General features: G+C 43.1%; 2 protein-coding genes across 3 annotated transcripts; one reads left to right on the forward strand and one right to left on the reverse strand.

The window, feature by feature from the left end:
• The first annotated feature begins 4,998 nt into the window (after positions 1–4,998).
• On the forward strand, positions 4,999–12,502 carry lcp1 (lymphocyte cytosolic protein 1 (L-plastin)). The gene is made up of 16 exons (XM_064944359.1): positions 4,999–5,147; positions 8,160–8,236; positions 8,367–8,527; positions 8,662–8,791; positions 9,092–9,224; positions 9,345–9,426; positions 9,569–9,734; positions 9,901–10,043; positions 10,228–10,323; positions 10,512–10,707; positions 10,833–10,911; positions 11,013–11,127; positions 11,233–11,366; positions 11,504–11,624; positions 11,772–11,896; positions 11,999–12,502. The coding sequence occupies exons 2-16, from the start codon at positions 8,170–8,172 to the stop codon at positions 12,129–12,131; spliced, it is 1,881 nt and encodes a 626-aa protein (XP_064800431.1). The 5' UTR covers positions 4,999–5,147; positions 8,160–8,169; the 3' UTR covers positions 12,132–12,502.
• Positions 12,320–18,362, reverse strand: LOC135519242 (CCR4-NOT transcription complex subunit 11-like). Of its 2 annotated transcripts, none has more exons than XM_064944361.1 (7): positions 17,630–18,362; positions 17,335–17,499; positions 16,904–17,056; positions 13,987–14,189; positions 13,675–13,877; positions 13,468–13,564; positions 12,320–13,234 (listed from the first exon to the last, which is right to left on the reverse strand). In XM_064944361.1, the coding sequence occupies exons 1-7, from the start codon at positions 17,946–17,948 to the stop codon at positions 13,037–13,039; spliced, it is 1,338 nt and encodes a 445-aa protein (XP_064800433.1). In that variant the 5' UTR covers positions 17,949–18,362; the 3' UTR covers positions 12,320–13,036. The 2 variants fall into 2 exon arrangements, with proteins under 2 accessions (XP_064800433.1, XP_064800432.1); XM_064944360.1 differs by having other exon boundaries at positions 13,975–14,189.
• Positions 18,363–18,377: the final 15 nt, after the last annotated feature.

Here is an 18,377-nt window from a genome sequence, read left to right on the forward strand (position 1 = left end):
TTGTTGGTGACACTTTGATATCTTGCGGGCAGCTGTTTAAGTGGCAAATCTACAGATGAAACAATAACAAAACGGTCGCCCTGCCTGGTTTCGAAAAAAGCTGAGGGATGGGCCTGGAGAAATGTAACCAATAAAAGCCCCACTTTTATTCTATATGCTGGGATGCGCACTATGCATTTGTTGCAAGAGCGCATATTTCACTGGCTGTCCACTGGTTTCAAAAACTATGATTGATAGGCAGCTTAAACTTCTTGAATTCAACCATTATTGAATTCAAATACACATTTAGATTTGTGAACAGTCATCCACAACAACCCAAATATGTAAGGCGCAAATAGCTAAATCAAATCAATTTTTATTTGTCACATGCACCGAATACAACTGTTGTATGTGGACGAATGTGGCAGGGTCTACAGACAATCACGGACTACAAAAAGAAACCAGGCACATCACAGACACAGACGTCTTGCTTCCAGACTAACTAAACACCTTCTTTGCCCGCTTTGAGGATAATACAGTGCCACCGACGTGGCCCACTACCAAGGACTGTGGGCTCTCCTTCTCCGTGGCCGACATGAGTAAGACATTTAAATGTGTTAACCCTTGCAAGGCTGCAGCCCAGACGGCATCCCTAGCCGCATCCTCAGACCATGCACAGACCAGCTGGCTGGTGTGTTTACGGACATATTCAATCTCTCCCTATCCCATTCTGCTGTCCCCACATGCTTCAAGATGGCCACCATTGTTCCTGTTCCCAAGAAGGAAAAGGTAACTGAACTAAATGACTAGCAGTCAATTCTGTCATCATGAAGTGCTTTGAGAGACTAGTCAAGCATCATATCACCTCTATCTTACCTGTCACCCTAGACCCACTGTAATTTTCATACCGCCCCAATAGGTCCACAGACAATGCAATCGACATCACACTGCACACTGCCCTGTCCCATCTGGACAAGAGGAATACATATGTAAGAATGCTGTTCATTGACTACAGCTCAGCATTCAACACCATAGTACCCTCCAAGTTCACCATTAAGCTTGAGGCCCTGGGTCTCAACCCCACTCTGTGCAATTGGGTCCTGGACTTCCTGACAGGCCGCCCCCAGATGGTGAAGGTAGGAAACAACATCTCCACTTCACTGATCCTCAACACTGGGACCCCACAATGGTGTATGCTCAGACCCCTCCTGTACCCCTGTTCACCCCATGACTGCGTGGCCATGCACGTCTCCAACTCGATCATCAAGTTCGCAGATGACACAACAGTAGTAGGCTTGATCACCAACAACGACAAGACAGCCTACAGGGAGGAGGTGAGGGCACTTGGTGTGTGGTGTCAGGAAAACAACCTCTCACTCAACGTCAACAAAACAAAGGGGATGATCGTGGACTTAAGGAAACAGCAGAGGGAGAACACCCCTATCCACATCGACTGGACAGCAATGGAGAAGGTGGAAAGTTTTAAGTTCCTTGGCGTGCACATCACAGACAAACTGAAATGGTCCACCCACACAGACAGTGTGGTGAAGAAGGTGCAACAGCACCTCTTCAACCTCAGGAGGCTGAAGAAATGTGGCTTGTCACCTAAAACCCTCCCAAACTTTTACAGATGCACAATTGAGAGCATCCTGTCGGGCTGTATCACTGCCTGGTATGGCAACTGCACCGCCGGCAACCGCAGGCCTCTCCAGGGGGTTTTGCAGTCTGCACAACTCATCACCAGGGGCAAACTACCTGCCCTACAGCACACCTACAGCACCCGATGTCACAGGAAGGCCAAAAAGATCATCAAGGACAACAACCACCAGAGCCACTGCCTGTTCAGAAGGCGAGGTCAGTACAGAGGCATAAAAGCTGGGACCGAGAGACTGAAAAATAGCTTCTATCTCAAGGCCATCAGACTGTTAAACAGCCATCACTAACACAGAGAGGCTGCTGCCTACACACGGACTTGAAATCATTGGCTACTTTAATAAATGGATCACTAGTTACTTTAATAATGCCACTTTAATAATGTTTACATATCTTTCATTACTCATCCCATATGTATATACTGTATTTTATACAATCTATTGCATTTTTCCTATGCCGCTTGGTCATTACTCATCCATATATTTATATGTACATATTCTTATTTCATCACTTTACTTAGATTTGTGTGGATTAGGTAGTTGTTGTGGAATTGTTAGATTACTTGTTAGATATTGCAGCACTGTCAGAACTAGAAGCACAAGCATTTCACTACACTCGCAATAACATCTGCTAACCATGTGTATGTGACCAATAAAAATTTGATTTGATTTGATTTGTGGATATCTTACCATGAAATGTTTACTTACAAGCCCTTAACCAACAATGCAGTTCAAGAAATAGAGTTAATAAAATATTTAGTAAATAAACTAAAGTAAAAAAATTGAATCAATCAATAGGCAACACAAGAAATGTACATAACATTAACAAGACTATATAAAGGGGGTACGGGTACCGAGTCAATCTGCCTGGGTACAGGTTAATGAAGGTCATTTGTAAAGTGACTATGCATAGATAATAAACAGCGAGTAGCATTAATGTAAATAGTCCGTGTGGCCACTTGATTAGTTTAGTTGTTCAGCAGAGAACAGTCCATGACTTGGGAACAGTCTAATACTGGAGTTTTTGACAATTTTTCGGGCTTTTCTCTAACACCGCCTAGTATATAGATCCTGGATGTCAGGAAGCTTGGCCCCAGTGATGTACTGGGCCGTACGCACTACCCTCTGTAGCGCCTTCCGGTCAGATAGTAGTTGCGATACCAGGCGGTATTGCAACCAGTCGGGATGCTCTCAATGGTGCAGCTGTAAAACTTTTTGAGGATCTGAGGACCCATGCCAAATCTTTTCAGTCTCCTGAGGGGGGAAAGGTGTTGTCGTGCCCTCTTCACAACTGTCTTGGTGTGTTTGGACCATGATAGTTTGTTGGTGATGTGGACACTAAGGAACTTGAAACTCTTGACCCGCGCCACTTCAGTCCTGTCGATGTTAATGGTGGCCTGTATGGCCCTCCGTTTCCAATAGTCCATGATCAGCTCCTTTGTCTTGCTCACATTGAGAGAGAGGTTGTTGTCCTGGCACAACACTGCCAGGTCTCTGACCTCCTCCCTGTAGGCTGTCTCATCGTTGTCAGGGATCAGGCCTACCACTGTTGTGTCATCAGCAAACTTCATGGTATTGGAGTCGTGCTTGGTCACACAGTCGTGGGTGAACAGGGAGTACAGGAAGGGACTAAGCACGCACCCCTGAGGGGCCCCAGTGTTGAGGATCAGCGGGGCAGATGTGTTGTTGCCTACCCTTACCACCTGGGGGTGGCCCGTCAGGAAGTCCAGGATCCAGTTGCAGAGGGAGGTGTTTAGTCCCAGGGTCCTTCGCTTAGTGATGAGCTTTGTGGGAACTAGGGTGTTGAACGCTGAGCTGTAGTCAATGAACAGCCTTCTCACATAGTGTTCCTTTTCTCCAGGTGGGAAAGGGCAGTGTGGAGTGCGATTGAGATCATCTGTGGATATGTTGGTATGCGAATTGGAGTGAATCTAGGGTTTCTGGCATGATGTTGTTGATGTGAGAGCAGAGGTGTGATTCACATCAATGCGCTATGTAGATATCAATAACAGGTGATATTCGTATCGCCATTGACTACACTGCTTGTCACGCTCGTCGAAAGGAATGGACCAAGGCGCAGCGTTGTGAGCGTACATTTGACTTTATTTATAATGTTGCCAACAAAAAATGAAATAACAAACATAACGCTACGTAGTGCTCGCAGGCCACTACACATAGACAACTACCCACAATCACAGGTGGGAAAAAGGGCTGCCTAAGTATGATCCCCAATCAGAGACAACGATAGACAGCTGACTCTGATTGGGAACCACACTCGGCCAGAAACAACGAAATAAAGAACATAGAATGCCCACCCAAACCACACCCTGACCAAACAAATAGAGACATAAACAAGCTCTCTAAGGTCAGGGCGTGACACTGCTGTCATCCTTACCTCCAAGCGTTTATTCAAGTTGGATAATCTTTGGATGCCGACAGCAGTTGCACCATTGGAAGCCATAGCTTGGACTGTATCCTACAAAAGCCTATTCCTGCTCTTTTCCCGCGATCCATCAAACACATTTGTTGTGTCATCATAGTGGTCTCTGACTTGTGGTCAGACTCATTCAGGTGGAACAAACTTAAACTTGCCCTTTTTCTCAATGCTGATATGAATGTCTTTGAGAAAACCGAGAAGTGTCAAAGATTTTTTTAGCAAACATTCTTTCTGAATTTAAAAGTAATCCTCAAAGTAACCATATAGTTTTTCAAAAGTTTCTGTAATCTGATTACAATATTTTTGCTGGTAACGTAACGGATTACAGTTACTGTTTTTTGTAAACATGTACATGTAATCCTTTACTCCCCAACCATGAGAGCATGCCAATGCAAATATGGCAGAAAAGGTATGTATGACAATGTTACATGAAGTGTGAAAAATAAGTATGGTCTGTTATCAGTAAAATATATTCTCAGCTCAACTTGCCCGACAAATACTGAAGAACATATGCACACCCAGGTACATTTTTGCAGGTGCTGGAGATGCTCGCCCGACTGCCATAAATGCCATAATTTGTCATTTTTTCACTTAAACAATGGGGAGGAGCCAGAAAGATCAGTTTTAGGTAGTTATGAGTCAAATAAATTCTCAGAGCAGGCTCAACTTGCACGACTGCCATAAATGCCATAAATTGTCTATCTTTCACATAAGCAATGTGGAGGAACCAAAAAAATCTGTTTTAGGCTACTGGAATATTTTGCCGTTTCTTTTTTTTTTTTTTTTTTTTTTTTTTTCATTGGGGCAACCTCAGAGCAGGCCCAACTTGCTCCCACCTTGATAACTCCGTGGCAGGCAGCAGATTGCCATATAAAGACACAACGAACGTCTTTCATTTCTCTTAGTGAAGTTGTCCTGGGTTGCATGTCACTTCCTTCCTAGTACATTCGTTGTCAGTTGATTCTGAGGGAGAGACAGTGCACTGCCTGTCAAGCAGTGAGAGCAGCAGACACACTGAAGGAAGGAGAGTGAGTCAGAGACCACACAGACAGGCCTTCCAGTCAACTCACCTCCCTAAGGTAATTCAATCTCCTGACCTTGGGGCCTCTCTGTGTCCGTGTCTGTGTGTGCCTCTGCATGTGTCAGTATTTCATTGAATCTACTGGGAATATGGTCTGTGACTGCATGTTGATTTTTGATGAGGATGAAGATGAATGATGATGATAAGGATGATGAGTTTCTGTTGCTTTAACAGTCCACAAGTGTTCACAGATGGTCCTGTGTGTTAATAGATGGTGTCTTCCTGGATCTGAGGGCACCATCTGTAGTTTGCATTGATTTACAGTAGCCGAACAGTATCCTCTTGCTACTTTATCATCCAAGGATTGTTGTTACACAGTCACATAATACATTGATACAGTATTACCAAAATTGTTATATAGCCCTAAGTGAATTCTGATGTTCACAGGAGAAGCATTGCCATGTCATGACTTTAGTTTTAGTATCAGCATGGTGGCAGAGAGCAGAAGTAGTCTAAATTATAGCATAGTGTTTAAACCGGAAGTTAGTTGGGTTGTGGTTAGCCTTGCTGCAACTGCTGAAAATTCTAACATGTGAAGCCAACAGTAACTTAGTTAAACATTTACATTTTCTAAAAGTTTCCAACATATCATCACTATTCATCCAATAACGTTAAGCATGTGGAATTTGCTGGCACATACACATCTGTAATCTTAAACTCACCACTGCTGTAGTCATTTAGAAATGATGAACAATAAATAACACATACTATATGTTGTCTTTCAATAGTGCTTGAATAATTAATAACATACCACACTTAAAGGGGCAGTGCAGTTAACTTCATGTTCCTTTTTGTAATGATATTTACAAAATATGAGGTCGAAAATAACACTCTTAAATTGTGCAAAAGATGATAGTGCCCTTTTTGTGTAAGAGCTGTTTAAAAAAAAGCCTGAAATTTCAGCTTGTTTAGGTGGTGCAAATCTTTTGGCCCACATCATGATTATAATAGATCAGTGAGTGTTCATCTGGGTAAGGTGGTGGGCTCTAGACCATCCTATCAGCCAATCAGGGCTGTGCATGTAAATATCTTAAAATGTGTTTCCTAACATCCACATGATCAGACTGAGCATTTCAAGGGCCAAAGGAGGCTCAGGGAAATAAATGATAACAAATATATTTGGGCGTTATTTTCATTAAATAAACAGCCATGATTTACAAATAAAATTACAAAGTCTGCATGGGGGCTTTAAAGGAATGGGCTTTTTCATACAGAACACATGAGAGAAACTGAGTGAGCACAATTGATTGATGTATAAAGATTCATTTGAGTGACAGACAGATTGGCTTTGATAAATGTCCACATCATAATATTGTTCCAATAAATCTCAATTTCTCTAGCTAATCCATGCAAACGTACCTTGTCATTTGATTATTTTCTTAGTACGTAATGAATAAACTGTCTGTCTATTAAAAGAGACCAAGATTTGCATGTGAAATCCGCGGTACCATGACTGATGTTTGTGGGTATTGCAGTTTTACTTCCGTAAAGGCCCTTGATGATTTTAGTGGCTGAGACCACAGGGAATCCTTGATGATTGATGATGGTTTTAAGGATTTCAAATCAAGGAACTGGATTTGCTTGATGAAAGATAACACCCCTCCTGATCAAATTGCAAAGACACATTTACTTCATTATCTTAAACACAGGTAGCCTAGTGGTTAGAGTGTTGGGCCAGTAACTGAAAGGTTGCTGGATCGAATCTCTGTAGTTCTGCCCCTTAGCAAGGCAGTTAACCTACTGTTCCCTGGTAGGCCGTCATTGTAAATAAGAATCTGTTCTGAGCTGACTTGCCTAGTTAAATAAAGGTTCACTATTATTTTTGATTTTTTAAAGTAAAGCCTGGGTAAAGGTCAGCCTTAAAAAGGCAGTAATATCATATCGTTAGATTAGAGAACATTACACTGTGCCATCCAGTGTGTGGTTAATTGAATAATCATAGAGTGTTTCAGTGCTGATTGGAATGTAGTGCTTACAAAGTTACAAAGCTGGTACTTTTGAGCCATAGTGTGTAAAGACATCAGTTTCACTTCTGTTTCTGACCTCTATAGCTATGGTGTGAGAAAGGGAACAACACCCGGATTTCCTTGTTTTTACTTATTTGAGGATTCAAAACTGTGCTACTTCATACCCACTGGGCAAAACATGGTTGAATCAACTTTTTTCCACATCATTTCAACAAAAAATTGTAATGTTATGATGTTGAATCAACGTGAAAAACTAATTGGATTTGAAAATAGTCACCCCCCCCAACTTTTAACCTAAATCCAATGGCACGATGACATTTTTGTTGATTTCACATTGAAGTCACAGAAACTCAACTGAAATTAAATCAAAACTAGATGTTGAAATGATGTCTGTGTCCTGTGGGTACATTGTTGAATATAAATGAATAATGGTCTCTAGACCCTTCTCCACACTATATGTTTAGAAAACCATTGATGCAATCTCTAGGAGCCAAGCTGATTTGTCCTGGGTGACAATGGAAAGAGAAACATTTGTTACTCATCTCCAAACTTCACACCTCTGAGGCAAGCAGAGCAGACCTAGTTTGAAGTAGGTCTCTGTCTCTAACGTGACCTTTTATCTCTCGCTGTATCTGTGGTATACAGCTTTAGCAGCCTCACTGAAACCGCACAGTGAATGGCAGCCATTCTTCCTGTCTGTTATCACTACAGCTACATCTACTCCCCTCTCAACTCAGACTGGGGCCTGAAATGTATACTCAGTCCTAAGACAGATGAAATAATTACATGAATAAAGATATGAATCGTGTAAATGACCTCACCACTTTAGCAGAAGTAGGAAGGAAGTAGCTTGCTAGAAGCAGGATGTTTCACAAAGAAATAGACATCAGAGCCCAGAACCTCTGGGTAGAGCACATTTTTTTGAAATTATCACAATGACAAAATGCTAAAATTGAATATTTATTCTAGTTCCTCCCTGTTGAGTATGTTCAGTACCGTATGGTTTAGTGAAAAAAGGTGAAGTTATGTGTAACTGGTTTCAGATTCCACAAGATGGCTGCTCCAGCACAGATCTCTCAGGATGAGTTGGAGGAACTGAGAGAAGCCTTTGCTAAGATCGGTGAGAGCCTGACAGGGAAATTCATTGTCGACTCACTTCAATCTCTCACTCTTATCCTGGGTCCCTGATTATTTTTGCATTCAACAAGGCTACATTCTATGTGACCTTTGACCTATATTTCTTATTCCAGATGTTGATTCTCACGGCCACATTGGCACAGATGAGCTCAATGACCTGTTCAAAGCTGCCAACCTGCCATTGCCAGGATACAGAGTCCGAGAGATTATCCAGGATCTTACCAAGACAGGAGACCTGCATGACGGCAAAGTCACCTTCAACGAGTTTGCCAATGTAAGTTCAGAGGTCAATAGGTCAAAATAAATGGCAGTTACAGAAAGTCAATGTCAAAGAAGAGCAGATCACACCTTGAGACATCTTGACATGACACCAGAGATACATGGTCTCATCTCTTCTCATTCACTAAGGTGGTCCATGGACTGAAGAGCACAGAGGTGGCGAAGACCTTCAAGAAAGCTATCAACAAGAAGGAGGGCATCTATGCTGTAGCAGGAACCTCAGAGCAGTCCAGCTCAGGCACACAGCACTCCTACTCAGGTGGCTGTCCCTACTTGTTTCACTGGCTGAGAATACCCCCAAGATATCTACTTCAGTCTTTCTCGATACATCTGTAGCCAACATCACACAGAGAGCACTTATCATTCAAATGAGGCATACAGAACCACATCTATCTCTATATGTGGAAAAATCCATTAGTACAACAAGACTTCCTGGTCTGTGAAGGTACACATCTATACGTCTCTGATTGGCCAATGTATACAAATATTTATCCATAAATACTCCTACATGTTTAATGTTGTGCATTCCCCCCATGCCCACACATTTCTCCACTGACAGAGGAGGAGAAGGTGGCTTTTGTGAACTGGGTGAATAAGGCATTGGAGAAAGACCCAGACTGCAAGCATGTCCTCCCCATGGACCCCACCACTAACGACCTGTTCACCGCTGTCGGAGATGGGATCGTTCTATGGTACTTTCTAACTGGTCTCATGGACTTACTTTAGAGTATGTGCAACCTTGATGATATAAATCAATCCCTACGGACATATTCCATTGGTATCAACCTATGCACCTCTCCTTCATCTGGTAGTAAGATGATCAATCAGTCTGTTCCGGACACCATCGATGAGAGAACCATCAACAAGAAGAAGCTCACACCCTTCACCATCCAGGTAACCTTTTACAGACTGTTCAACACCAGCTGACTCAGAGGACTGCAGCTTTGTATAACCCATTGTGATTTCTTTGTCATTATATACAGTATATACTTTATGCCATGCACAGGTATGTATACTGTTTTGTGTGCTCTAACAGGAGAATCTGAACCTGGCTCTAAACTCTGCGTCGGCCATCGGCTGCCATGTGGTAAACATCGGAGCAGAGGACCTGAAGGAAGGCAGGCAGCATCTGGTCCTAGGCCTGCTCTGGCAGGTCATCAAGATCGGCTTGTTCGCAGACATTGAGATCAGCAGAAACGAAGGTGTGTGTGTTAAATGTTTATTTGAATATGGATTTTCAATGTTTTGGTGTGTTTTATAACTTTATAACATGTGAGTGTGTATGTATATCTATAGTACTGTACTTCACTTGATCTCTGTAGTTATGTATGTTAAAGAGTGTGTTATTTCAATTATGTGTGTGTGCAGCTCTGATAGCCCTGCTGAGGGATGGGGAGAGCCTGGAGGACCTGATGAAGCTTTCCCCAGAGGAGCTGCTGCTGCGTTGGGCCAACTACCACCTGGAGGAGGCCGGCTGCTCCAAGATCAACAACTTCAGCTCTGACATCAAGGTGGGTCATACGCACCATGTCTATCCTGGATTATCATATGACTGTGTAAGTCTTGGATTATCATATGACTGTCAGTCCTGAATCGTCATATGACTGTGTTGGTACTGGATTGTCATATGACTGTGTTGGTCCGGGATCTTTTTGTGCATTTGTGATTGTATACATTTTTTGTTTTGCATAACAGGATTCCAAGGCCTACTACAACATCCTGAACCAAGTGGCCCCTAAGGGAGATGAGGAGGGAATCCCTCTGATTGCCATCGACATTTCAGGGATAAGGGTACATGGTCATCCCACCCTACAAAACATCATCCATTACAATTCCATTTTAGGCAACCTGGTCAACAGACAGTGCCGTTCTTCTTTTTTGGTTAAAAGTGCCTTCTAAATTGACCGTATTATCAATGAGTGATGCATCATAGATACAGTAGATGTTGCTGTTAAATCTCTCCCTACCGCCCCCTGCAGGAGAAAGAGGACATAAAGAGAGCAGAGTGCATGTTGGAGCAGGCTGACCGTCTTGGCTGCCGACAGTTTGTTACAGCAACCGACGTAGTCCGCGGCAACCCCAAGCTGAACTTGGCATACATTGCCAACCTGTTTAATAAGTATCCTGCCCTGAAGAAGCCAGAGAACCAGGACATTGACTGGAGCTCCATCGAGGGTCAGTGTTGGGACCATCCCAAACCATAACCTAGTTCCTGAGCATCCCCTCTTCCTAATTAAATAATATAAACCATATATACAGTACAAGGCCTGAATCAGTGTGTAATGTTATGTCACTTACAGGTGAGACCAGAGAGGAGCGCACCTTCAGAAACTGGATGAACTCCCTGGGGGTCAACCCTCGTGTCAACCACCTCTATGTGTAAGTACAGTACAGGTCACTCCATCTTATTATACACCATTTCCAACCATTTCCAATCATTTGGAAACCACACAAATGTAATGTGTGTGCATGTTTTACAGGGACATAGATGATGCTTTGGTCATCTTCCAGCTCTATGAGAAGATCAATGTGCCAGTGGATTGGGACAGAGTAAACAAACCCCCATACTCCAAACTGGGCAGCAACATGAAGAAGGTGAAACTATGAACAATAAGTGTTCTCCCACAGTGAGATCATGATTAAACTGATCAATTGATTGAATTATTATTCATTGATTTATTATGCATTTGTCTGTGCCAGTTGGAGAACTGTAACTATGCAGTGGAGCTGGGGAAGAATGAGGCTAAGTTCTCCCTGGTGGGAATTGCTGGACAGGACCTGAACGAGGGCAACCGAAAACTCACCCAGGCCCTGCTGTGGCAGCTGATGAGGAGGTAATGCAACAGAACATTATTAAAAATGCTTTAGATATTTTTTCCCCTGTTCAGGTCATGTGATCAGGAAAAACTCATAAGCAGGCTCAGTGCCTACTCCATAATTCCATTTAGAAGGATCCATCTCTTTCTCTCAGGTACACGTTGAACATTCTGGAGGAGCTTGGTGACGGGCAGAAGGTGAATGACGACACCATCGTCACCTGGGTCAACGACACACTCACACAGGCTGGCAAGGGCACCATCTCTGGATTCAAGGTAGGCTGTAACTCTGCTGTTTAACATTTTCTGACCATGGTACCTTTTTTGAAGTACTAGACTTCATTCTATTTTTCCAAGTAGAATAAGTAAAAAAATAAAGCATCCACCACAGCAATAGCTCAGTGTGTGTGTGTACCTCTGTAGGATGGGTCCATAGCCACCAGTATGCCAGTCCTGGACCTGATTGATGCCATCCAGCCAGGCTCCATCCGCTATGACCTAATCAAGGTGGAGGACCTGACTGAGGAAGAGAAGCTCAATAACGCCAAGTACGTACCATATGATGATAACATTTGAGTACTAGCTTGATGAAAGAGATGACATGTTCAGGACAACAGCTAAGATGTCCCCTAAATCCTGCATGTCGTCAGGTATGCCATCTCCATGGCCAGGAAGATCGGAGCGCGGGTGTACGCCCTGCCTGAGGACCTAGTGGAGGTGAAACCTAAGATGGTGATGACAGTGTTCGCCTGCCTGATGGCCCGGGGCATGAAGAGGGTGTAGGGGTCACAACCCCACAGAACACATCACATGAAGAGGTGATCAGTATAACAACCAGAATCAGGTTACAGAGGATATTAGCTCACTAGGTCAATACGAATTCAGTAAATGTAGCTAGTATGTCTGGAAATCAGTGATTCAAAACTCAGGGCTGATAATGAAGAGCAGAAAACAAATAATAATACTGTACCTGGAGTTATACAAAATATATTTTTTAAATGTAGCATCTTATTTTGATATAAGATTTAGCTCTTTTTTAACATAGAAACTTCTTTACTTGATGCTATTCATTTCAAATTGTGACCATTTTTGCTTTCAGACTAACATTTGTGAAACAGGGAAACAGATTTTTATATAAAATAATTGAAAACAAATGTTGTGTGTCTTGGTTTTGTTCACATGTATTATAATGCACATGCACTACACCTGTATGAGCAGTTTCCTTACAAATAGTTATTCTGCATTGAGAACCTATTCATGTCATAAATCATCTAGTTCCCCCATTCAAAACAGAATCCAACATTCCTGTATCTGCATGTACTGTATGTCTCACCATGTTCAGTAGAAAATACAATCCAACAACCCAGATGGTTCATTACATATCCATTTAATGAAACAAAACCAACAAGCATCAATCTATGGAGGGAAAAAAACAGTTTCAAAATCTTTTTTCAAAATATGTCCATCTTTGTCCAGAAAAGAGAGACAAAAAACAGTAACTGAGTTCAAAGCTGGACTCCAAGCGGGTATTGGTGAGATCGTGAGGATTGTCTGGGTGGTTATACAGCCTTGGTCAGTTTCTCTTGGTTGGGGCGCTATTTAGCGGGTTGTGCCTCTTTGGGCTTACTACCAGGGGGGTGTTATTTGGCACAACAGGCTACTGCCACATTCTATGTACTATGAAAGCGTTATTTGGCAGGTTTGACCTCTGGGGGGATTTCTCCTGTATCCAGGGTCTTGAGGAGGCGGAAGAGGCCAGCTGCTTCCCGTATGCGGCTGAACTCAATGCAAAAGGCCTGCACCTCGATGAACAGGTCCTGCACGTTTATGATCTTGTTCCGGATCAGAGACTGAAGGAACACACACACCAGGCGCACCAGGCGGTTCTGCAAATGGAAACAGAGGTTTCACATAAACATCTGGACCACTGACTAACACAATGGAGCACTGACTAACGTTAGTAAAAGAAACAGTCATCTTGAGCAGGGACCACGCACAAATGAACTTCCTGTTACAAATTTCTGAGAAAGAAAGTGGTAAGACAAGCATTTCAATGTTACTGAAAGGCCTAACAGTAAGCTACAGGCTCCTGTCAAGGCCCTTCCACAGTCCTCCTTACCTGCATGTACTTGTCTTTGATCTGTTCACATGTGGAGATACAGTTGGAGATATACAGGTGAATGAACTCTGGAGGGAGGTCCACAGCCGTTGTCAGCCTGTGCACACAAAGAATAACCTCACATAAATAAACAGAAAAATAAACACATTTTAAAACGGATTGTAGACAACGGAATTGTATAAATCAAATTCTATCCAAAGTCCACACCTATTGACCACCTCCATGGAGTGTAGGGACATGTCCATGTTGACCAGGACGGAGAAGTACTCCGTGATCTGGCTGGACTGCATCAGTTTGAGAAGCATCTCGATGGCCACCAGAGGGTTGTTTTCCACCAAGTCAGGCAGCTTGGCCGGGGTCAGACCAATGTGGTACACCAGCTTCGGATCCTTCTCCAGCTCACTCAGGAGCTATAGGGAGAGAGCAATATTTAGAGACATTCAGGTTGAACTCCCAAGCGAAGGTCATGTTTGAAATATATAAAATAAAGTTGAGTAGACAGTGTACCTGTCTACTCACCTGTGACTGCTGCTGGGCAGACAGTGGGCTCTTGAAGGCCTTGGCCATGATTCGTTTGATCTCCACACCCGTGCTGTTCTTCACGCACATGGAGCGGTCCCACTGCACACGGTGGTCGGGCTCCGTGGGGTTTAGCCAAGCCAGCTCATCCTCACACACGTGCAAGGGAGGAGGCGGCCTGATGAACTCTGGTCGAAAGTGACCTGGGGGAGGTAGGGTCACAGGGAGATATTACAGGCTGGATATGTGGCTTGTCTTAAGTGATACTTGGGACATGGTATATACTTCATAGTATCATTCCTGTGTCATTACAATACCAAGCTAATGAAAAGACACTGACCAGAAGTATGTGGACACCTGTTCGTTGAGCATCTCATTCCAAAATCATGGGCATTAATATGGAGTTGGTCCCCTCCCTTTGCTACGACAAAAGGGGGCATTGTCATGCTGAAACAGGAAAGGGCCTTCCCCAAACTATTGCCACAAAGTTGAAAGCACAGAATTGTCTAAAATGTCATTGTATGTAGCATTAAGATTTCCTTTCACTGGAACTCAGGGGCCTATTCCTCCTCCGCCAAACTTTACAGTTTGCTCTATGCATTCGAGCAGGTAGCATTCTCCTTTTGTCCATTGGACTGCCAAATGGTGAAGCGTGATTCATCACTCCAGAGAACGCGTTTCCATTGCTCCATCCATCCGCCGCTTGACATTGCACATGATGATCTTAAGCTTGTGTGCGGCTGCTCAGCCATGGGAACCCATTTCATGAAGCTCCCAACAAACAGTTACTGTGCTGACGTTGCCTCCAGAGGCAGTTTGGAACTCGGCAGTGACAATTTTTATGCGCTACGTGCTTCAGCACTTGGCAGTCCCGTTCTCTTAGTTTGTGTGGCCTACCACTTCACGGCTGAGTTGTTGCTGCTCCGAGACGTTTCCACTTCACAACAACAGCACTTACAGTTGAAGGGGGCAGCTAAAGCAAGGCAGAAATGTGTCTAGCTGACTTAATGGAATGGTGACATCCTATGCCACGTTGAAAGTCACTGAGATCTTCATCATTCATCATTCTACTGCCAATGTTTGTTTATGGAGATTGCATGGCCGTGGGCTACATTTTATACACCTGTCAGCAATGGGTGTTGCTGAAATAGCCAAATCCACTCATGTGAAGCGGTGTTCACACACTTTTGTCTACAGTTGAAGTCGGAAGTTTACATACACCTTATCCAAATACATTTAAACTCAGTTTTTCACTTCCTGACATTTAATCCTAGTAAAACTTCCCTGTGTTAGGTCAGTTAGGATCACCATTTTATTTTAAGAATGAGAAATGTCAGAATAATAGTAGAGAGAATGATTTACTTCAGCTTGTATATATTTCATCACATTCCCAGTGGGTCAGAAGTTTACATACACTCAATTACTACTTGGTATCATTGCCTTTAAATTGTTTAACTTGGGTCAAACGTTTCAGGTAGCCTTCCACAAGCTTCCCACAATAAGTTGGGTGAATTGTGGCCCATTTCTCCTGACAGAGCTGGTGTAACTGAGTCAGGTTTGTAGGCCTCCTTGCTCGCACACGCTTTTTCAGTTCTGCCCACAAATGTTCTATGGGATTGAGGTCAGGGCTTTGTGATGGCCACTCCAATACCTTGACTTTGTTGTCCTTAAGCCATTTTGCCACAACTTTGGAAGTATGCTTGGGGTCATTGTCCATTTGGAAGACCCATTTGCGACCAAGCTTTAACTTCCTGACTGATGTCTTGAGATGTTGCTTTAATATATCCACATAATTTTCCTACCTCATGATGCTATCTATTTTGGAAAGTGCACCAGTCCCTCCTGCAGCAAAGCACCCCCACAACATGATGCTGCCACCCCGTGCATCACGGTTGGGATGATGTTCTTCAGCTTGCAAGCCTCCCCCTTTTCCTCCAAACATAACGATGGTCATTATGGCCAAACAGTTCTATTTTTGTTTCATCAGACCAGGGGACATTTCTCCAAAAAGTACAACCTTTGTCCCCATGTGCAGTTGCAAACCGTAGTCTGGCGTTTTTGGACCAGTGGCTTCTTCCTTGCTGAGTGGCCTTTCAGGTTATGTCGATATAGGACTCGTTTTACTTCGGATATAGGTACTTTTGTACCTGTTTCCTCCAACATCTTCACAAGGTCCTTTGCTGTTGTTCTGGGATTGATTTGCACATTTCGCTCCAAAGAACATTCATCTCTAGGAGACAGAATGTGTCTCCTTTCTGAGCAGTATGATGGATGCGTGGTCCCATGGTGTTTATACTTGTGTACTGTTGTTTGTACAGATGAACGTGATACCTTCAGGCGTTTGGAAATTGCTCCCAAGGATGAACCAGACTTGTGGAAGTCTAAAAAAAAATCAATTCTGAGGTCTTGGCTGATTTTGATTTTCCCATGATGTCAAGAAAAGAGGCACAGAGTTTACAGGTAGGCCTTGAAATACATCCGCAGGTACACCTACTCCAATATACTCAAAAGATGCCAATTAGCCTATCAGAAGCTTCTAAAGCCATGACATAATTTTCTGGAAATTTCCAAGCTGTTTAAAAGCACAGTCAATTTAGTGCATGTAAAAACCTCTGACAATACTGAAAATGTGACACAGAGATTATTTCACTTATAATTCAGTCTGTAAACAATTGTTGGAAAAATTGCACAAAGTAGATGTTCTAACCGACTTGCCAAAACTATAGCTTGTTATTAACAATAAATTTGTGGAGTGTTTGAAAAACGAGTTTTAATGACTCCAACTTAAGTGTATGTAAACTTCCTACTTCAACTGCATATAGTGTATGTTTTTGTGTCAACATACACTTTACTTATGTCGTCCATAAACATAACAGACAGACTAAAAACAAACTGAATGATGAAATGCTCCACTTACTCTCCAGTGGAGGTCGAGGCCCAGTGACCAGAGACTCTGTGATCTGATTGGCCACTGAGCTGTCGAACCCAGAGTTGGAAGAATCTGGATCCGGGTCGTTGAGGATGCTGGGGAAGCTGGCCTTACTCTGGGTGGGTAGTTCTGACTGGCGCTCTGCAGGTTAAAGGGGAGAGAGAGGAATAAGAGAGTTTATATATGAAGCGTTAGAATTGCTGAATAGTAAAGTGTAAAGAACTGTCTGTTGTACTACAGTAAGGATATGAGAGGTTTTATGTCTCAACACAAGCAAATCTCAATAGGTGGATTCCTAACCAAGAAATGTACAATTCCCCATCATACGTAACTATTTTTGAGTTGTCTAAAATTCTCGAAATTCAGTAACCATCCTCCATACAAGATACATGCGAAGTGCATACATTCTGTCACTGTACCTGCCAATGCCAACTGCAGCCCACTAATGTCTATGGACTGTGGCATGTTCCCCACGTCCATGCAGGACACCTGTCTGGGGGTCTTCTTGAAGAGTTCCCTTGGAGGCGCCAGCATTAGCTGGGAGAGGAAGAACTTCTCGGGCTGTGTAATGGGTGGCAGGAATCCTATGAACAGTCACATGATCAGGATATACTTGAGTTGATATGATGACAGCAACACACTGCTGGTAAAAACTTTGGACAATACTTCTTACTATCCAAATGGAATACATTTGATATTTTAGCAGACACTCACCAGACAGTTGTTTCTCCTGCTCATCCCCAACTGGGGAGGGGTTCAGCAAGTGCGCAAAGACAGCGGCAAAGGGATTGGCGGCCAGTGGCTCTGTGCGGTACATCTCCCAGAGGAGGTAGAGGGCAGTCAGGCGCTGTGCAGAGCTTGGCAGAAGGTCCGGCTGTTGCAGTAGCATCACCAAAACCGATCCTACTCGGAAATGTTCGGCCTTCGCAAAGTAATGATGAAAGGCGGATGATAGACTTTCGAAAGTGTTGGTGCAAGCTTCCTCTGAGATGATTCCCAAGAGGTTGGAGAGCTCCTTCGGGGCAAGTGTCATTGTGCCTATGTTGTTGGTAGCTAGCTTTTAGCTATGTGACCAAAATGATAAATCACTGCTTGCAAGTAGTCTTTTATAATTGTACGTAGGTCGCGTTATTCAGTTCATACTTAAAACGAAGCTAGATACATTTCCACAAACTCCACAGGAGTGCAGATATGGGCAGCTAGATAAATTAGAAAATGCTAGTTAGCTTACTAGCTAGCTTGTCACCAAAGTCATTGTAAAAGTAAGTTATACAGCTAAACAAATTCGACCTTGATCAACTAAAAAAATGCATACCAGACTTACTGGTCGTAAAAGCATGAATGTAATTATTATCAAATGTTTAATAAGAAGTAAGTTAGCTTTTCACAGCTGTTCTCCCATCAGTTTCCACTTCGTTCACAACATTGCAGCGTTGAGTTTTGACCTTTGACTCGACCCCGG

The sequence above is a fragment of the Oncorhynchus masou genome, chromosome 29 (genome assembly GCF_036934945.1).
Source record: "Oncorhynchus masou masou isolate Uvic2021 chromosome 29, UVic_Omas_1.1, whole genome shotgun sequence".
Taxonomy (NCBI): domain Eukaryota; kingdom Metazoa; phylum Chordata; class Actinopteri; order Salmoniformes; family Salmonidae; genus Oncorhynchus; species Oncorhynchus masou.